We start from the raw sequence: 6,171 nt of genomic DNA on the forward strand, positions 1-6,171 counted from the left end.
TATGTATGTCTTTTTTTTTTTTTTTAATATTTTTGTACCAAAAAGAAAGAAATAATTTAAGCGACATGGGTGAGTGACGAGTGTGTTTTATTAGCGTTATGGAATCGGTGATGACTTGGGTAATTAACATCCGATCTTAATGGACTATATAATCTCTCAGTGTATAATGATTAATGAATGAAAACTATGGTTTAGTATAAAGAAATGTTCATTAAAAGTCTTAATCTTACAGGTGGACATACAATCAGCATTCATTGCTGAGCGGCAAGCATCTGATCTCACAGATTCCATCAACTCAATGTTAAATAGTTTTTCACTGCCGGTATGTTACGTTACGTAATTCCTCACTCACTTCTAATGTATCGTCCTCTTAATTTATTTATAGTATGATTTTATTTTTTCACATATAAGTTGAGAAACTAATAGTAGCTAGCAGACTAAATAAATGAAAAAAAGAAGTAACACGATTTTCTCTGTTATTATCTTGTGAGTTTGAGTACTTAAAAGTTTTAATTGAAATTGAATCATAATTCCTTCAAAATCAGGCTTATAAGACTGCTGAGTTGGTATCAGAATTAGCAGAAGTTGTTGCACAAGAGAAGTTGCTCTTAGAGGAATTCTATGACCTTTTCCATGCCGTACGTGTCCTTGAGGTAAAAATATATAACCAATTTCATTGTTACTTTTTTTTTTTCATGTTATGTTCCTGTTATTCTTTTTTAGCAGAATAGCAAAAATAGATATTAGAAAAAAAATTTACGGTAATACTAAAAAAACAAAAAAATAGATTAAACTTGTCTTATTTAACATTCATTAATTTTAGTAACAATTAATAAATGTTAAATAAAACAAAATTTATCTATTTTTTACTAATTTTTTGTTACCAAATATTTCCAAAACAAAAACAAACCTTATTCCATTCAACATGCAGAAAAGAACTTGGTTATTCTTGTTTTGGTATTATCATATTACTTTGAAATTGAAACATTTTATTTATTAATTTATTTTTAAACATGCAAACTTTATTATGTTGGTTGCAGCTCAGAGAAAGAAGCTTGAAATGCAGCCTCATTCAACTTCAATGATGAGAAATATATATGGAATTCTGCATGTTAAAGATCATTTTGTAGTATGTCATCTTGTAAATAACAATAAGCACATTTATTAATAGATATGATATATAAGCTACAAATTTAAGTTCAGAGTTATAGAGATATTTGTATACAAAGGCTGCAGATGCAACATCTATTTAATAAACAGATGCAGGAGTAGTTTATGTAACATTGTTCCCTACTTCCCTTTGATGGCGTAATTTTGAACTGTGTTATACACTGGTGTCAATTATTTTCTATGAAACTCTTTATATTTATTGTGGTCGCATTGATTATATCACTTTAGAAAGAGGCAAGTTCATTTCATTGTTCAACTAGATTATGTTGAATTTAAAATGAATGCATTGAATGTTGAAATCTTTTCAAGGCAACGATGTTTAAGTGGTCATGAATCGCAATCGCAGATAATAAATTCTGACTTCTTTTTCACCTTATGAAAAAAAAATTTCATACTCTTTACAATTGTAGCACTATAAGAAAAAATGAGTTTTAGGGACAAACTTTTAGCGGCAATAATATAATAACTACTGTTTCTTTTGTTTAAGTTATGTTTTTACGGCCATTATATATTTGCTATTAACAACTATAAGATGAACCTATATAGTTGTTTAAGAGAGATTAGTTAATTTTTTTAAACGAATTGGATAAAATACCAAAAGAAAAAAAACCTTCGTATGTATTGAACAAAAATGTTTAGAAAACAATAGAAATTAGTCTATATTAATCTATAGTTATCTTATGTTAATAATATAATAAATATGTAGTTATAAATGTAAATAAAATTATGTTTGGATTATTGTTTCATTAGAATTATTAGGAATTTTGTGGTAGTCACTATTCTGTTGAATGCAACAAGTAGCTCAAGCAAAGTTGCGAAGAAAATGAATATTTTCAACTTTTTAATTAGTGTGCAATAGTTGTGAAAATATAAAGTATATTTTTTTTTATTAAGATTTAGGATGAGTTTAAAGTTATCTTTAATAGTTAAATTATTTTAATATTATTCTGTCATTAGTGATATATTAATAGAGTTAACAGTAAGACAATATTGATGAGACGATTTTGAAATATTAAAAACTTAAATAAAACGATACATTAGTGTTAGAAGAATTACTAAATCAAGTAGAATGAAAGTCAAATTTAATGGAATGAATTACATTACCAATTTCAATAAAATGAAAGTAAATTATGTATTTTTATCTCTAATGAACCAAATTTTTTTAATGTTTAATTTAAATAAATTTTATTTTTAATTTTAAAATAAATTTTAATTTAATTCTTCAATAATATTAATTTTTTACACAACATAATTATTTAACTATTTTTTAATCACATCTAAATAAATTACTCTTAATTACATTATTTTTATTCTAAATAAATTTATTGATTTGTTATGATTTCTTATTATAATTTTGGTTGTAATTTGTTATTATAATTTTGTGTGTATTATTTGATTCTGATTTGTTATTACATTATTTTTGTGACTAGTGTTAATTGATATTCTCTTTGTAGACATGATGAGAGGTAGATGTGTCACCAATTGACCACGTGGTCATGGTAGAGGGAGGAGTTCTACTGGAACCCCTTGGGCTTCTCAGTCGACCTCATCTACGCCGACTACCCCTGTGATGTCACAGACAATAGGTGCACAGGACCAGCCATTCATCATGGTCCCTAACTCAAACTACGTGGCTCCTACTGCTATGCCACCCTGTAATTAGGAAGTAGTCCGTCTTCTTCATCAGTTTGGACTCCTCCACCACCTTCATCCGCTCAACAATGCACTACCTCGACGATGCTGCCTCCAACGACAGACACCGCGGTACCAGAATCCTCTCACAGATCTCAGTTAGATGCTCCTCCACCATCTCCCATCGTATAGATGATGATTTGGCCTGATGGAACTTCGGCGTGAGTACTATGTTAAGTCTTTTATATGAAAACCATTTTAGTTAGTCAGTTTAATTTAGTTACACTCAATTTTACTAGTTTTAGTGGATTTAGGTTGTTAAAATAGGTTTGATTCAATTTAATAGGTTTGAACTGCTTATTGTGTTTGATAATTCTTGATTGTTGATAGATGTTGCTGCTTGATTGTTAATTCTTGTTTGTTCATTGTTGATAGATGTTGTTGTTTAAGTGAATTGTTGATGGATGTAATTTTTAGTGCATTCTAGTTATAGATAAAACTCTGCCAAAATTCTTAAAAAAAATATAAATAGAACTCAAGTTTATAGATTACTTCGAAGTACTTTTTAGTAAACTACTAAACCTAAGTTTTTTTATTGATAGGTTTACGCTAAATAACAATACATGTACACAGGAGTGTACTAATGTCTACTTTGAGACATTCATCTGCCTCTGCCACTAGTTGGCCCGTCGATCCCGAGGACGGTGTGGATTTGAGGGAGCAGGTGCTGCTCCTCACCCAGAGCCTTTACCAACAGACTTAGCAGTTGTGGGAGTCTGAGGAGAGGTATCAGACGATCCTCTCACGTATGACAAACACAAATGACCTCATGCTGGAGTGGAGGCAGGAGCTGGAGTGACTTCAGCAGATGGAGTAACACATGGCGTCGTACGAAGATCTGATGTGCACTGGTGGCAAAGGCATTGTTGGTGGAAGCGGCACTAATGGAGGGGCACAAACATCACCGCCTAGGCCGCCGCCTCAGCAGCGGGACGACGACGACGATGACTTTCAATGACTAGGATTTTTTTATACACTGTTTAATTGTATCATATCCTCTGTTATTTAACTTTTTATTTTATCTGTACACTTGGTAATTTAACATATTTGACTTCTATTATTTAGAATTTGACTACTAATTATGCAAAAAATAAATTTAAATAAAAAATTTAAAATTTGACCACTAATTTCATCAAAAAAATATATGAAAAGAACTGAACTTACCGTGGGATTTTTCGAAGAAAATATCCGACAATAATAATGCGGGAACAAAACAGTTTGGCGCCAAAGTTGTCATCGAAAAAAATCCATTGGTAACTGACACTAGATATATTCATAGCTTAAAAAAACTAATTCTATCGCAAGTTACAGGTGAAGAACAAAATCCGATGGTAAATATTTATCGGCAGATTATTTTTGTTTTTTTTGTCGATAAATTCGATGGTACTCAGTGATTTTTCTATAGTGTGGAATGCTCCCTTTAATGTAGATGCATTGCTTCTAAAACTTTAGACTTGAGTGGTGAGAGTGCCAGGTATGGTCAAATTGGCGGGTTCTTTCTCTTTGCTTAAATCTTTGGCTGGTTACTCCCTTTTGTATGGAATAATGCCTCTAAAACTTGATTACAGGTAAGAGTCAACATCTTAAACAATAAACTATCTAAGTTCTTCTTCTTCCAAAAAATTGAAGTAGAAAATTAGGGTTGAAAATTAGAGTTGAATAGCGTAGAGGAGATATGGACAACAGCGGTGATTGTGACAAGGTCATAAGACCTTTAGCATGTTTACAAAATTAACACCTTTAATCTTGTACTTTAATCCCAAATTTCATTTCAAATTCTTGGATGTGAATTAGAAAAAGCAACTTCTATTTTTCTTCTTCTTACTAGAATGGTGTTTCTTCTCTAAAGTAGTTTTAACAAGTTATTGTGTATGCACAAAAATGATAAATTTGCTTTACCTTTTTCTTCTGAATATTATTGACTTAAAAATTTAATTTTTGCTCTATTGATTTGACTTAGTGATACGAGCAAACCCACTCATAATGGGCCGAATACAGCAATGGCAGAACCGACAACTCATGATGGGCCAAATGTATCAATTGCAGATCCAACAAGCAAAAGAATAAGAAAACCACCTGTGTGGATGAAGGATTATGATGGGTGATATGAGGGTACATCACAGGGGATTCTTATAGTATGCTGAGGTGGAGAGTTAGTTACAACAATAGAGAGAATGCATGTGTATAAGGAGAGAGGAGTGTAATGAGGGAGGATATGTATATTTCATATGGAAGGTTGCTATAGGAGGTTTCCCTGAGTCAGGGGTGCTGCTGTTGTTGATTTACTACAATTACATTCTCACTGTTTCAATGATTACTTGATATTTTCTTACATTGTTATATATCTTCACTTGCTGCATTTGTTCTGGTGTGTATTGTCTTTTGGTTACCTATTAATTGGTGCTTTCATTGAGAGAATCGGAGCCATGGCGGAAGGATCACGTTTGAACTGATTAGAGGAGCTCACTTTGTCGAATAAGCAAGAGGTCACCACCCTTAGCCGCGGTCTCGTGGAAGCTAACGAAAGGATCGCCGATACGCAAGCTCAGCTCACGAACATAGACTCTTCCTTACGATCCATTGAAAAACTGCTTCGTGAGAATTTGAAATTGAAGCTTAAGGTGAATAATTATGGCTTCAATGGTGACGACACCATGGAAGGTGGTTCAGGGGCAGGGTCTGTGAGTGTGGGGGCTGAGCAACCGTGGCCCCGACTCAGAGTGAAAGTCTCCGATCTACCAATGTTCGACGGTGAGGGGGTGGAGGATTGGGTGTTTCGGGCCCGCCAATACTTATAGACTTTTGAGATACCCATGGAACAACGAATCAGGGTATTGTCATTTCACTTGGTAGGGGCGGCTTATGCTTGGTACCGGCGGGGATCAACAACAACATGGCATATACATGCGAAGCGTTTCTGGAGGCGATGGTCCTCAGATTTGGAAAGAACCTCTATTATGATCCCCGAACCGCCATTAAAGAGTTGAAGCAGAGTGGATCGGTGGAAGAATATCAGTGCCAATTTGAAGAATTGACCAATCGAGTCAACGGATTGAGTGAAGAATGGATAATCTCACTCTTCGTAGCCGGACTCAAAGAGCCATTGAAGTGTGAATCGCTCTTGGCCCAACCTACCTCTTACGTACAAGCTGTCTCCATTGCCAAACTGCATGAACAAAAAAATACGGTAACTACGGGTCTAGCTAGAAGCACTAGTAGTAAGCCCATTACTCAACAAGCCCCAACCCAATTTGCACCCAACCGCACTCTCAATCCTATTTACACTAATCAGAAAATTCAAACTAACCC

General features: G+C 33.6%; 1 protein-coding gene across 1 annotated transcript in view; it reads left to right on the forward strand.

Annotated features, from left to right (window-relative positions):
- LOC107632650 (QWRF motif-containing protein 3-like) overlaps positions 1-1,325 on the forward strand; it is a 5,548-nt gene extending 4,223 nt beyond the window's left edge. Inside the window, exons 5-7 of the mRNA XM_016336320.2 lie at positions 233-322; positions 546-653; positions 1,041-1,325. Of these exons, the coding sequence (XP_016191806.2) occupies positions 233-322; positions 546-653; positions 1,041-1,085 (243 nt within the window). The 3' untranslated portion in view covers positions 1,086-1,325. The remainder of the gene's footprint in view (positions 1-232; positions 323-545; positions 654-1,040) is intronic.

Source organism: Arachis ipaensis, chromosome B03 (genome assembly GCF_000816755.2).
Source record: "Arachis ipaensis cultivar K30076 chromosome B03, Araip1.1, whole genome shotgun sequence".
In the NCBI taxonomy this organism is placed as follows: domain Eukaryota; kingdom Viridiplantae; phylum Streptophyta; class Magnoliopsida; order Fabales; family Fabaceae; genus Arachis; species Arachis ipaensis.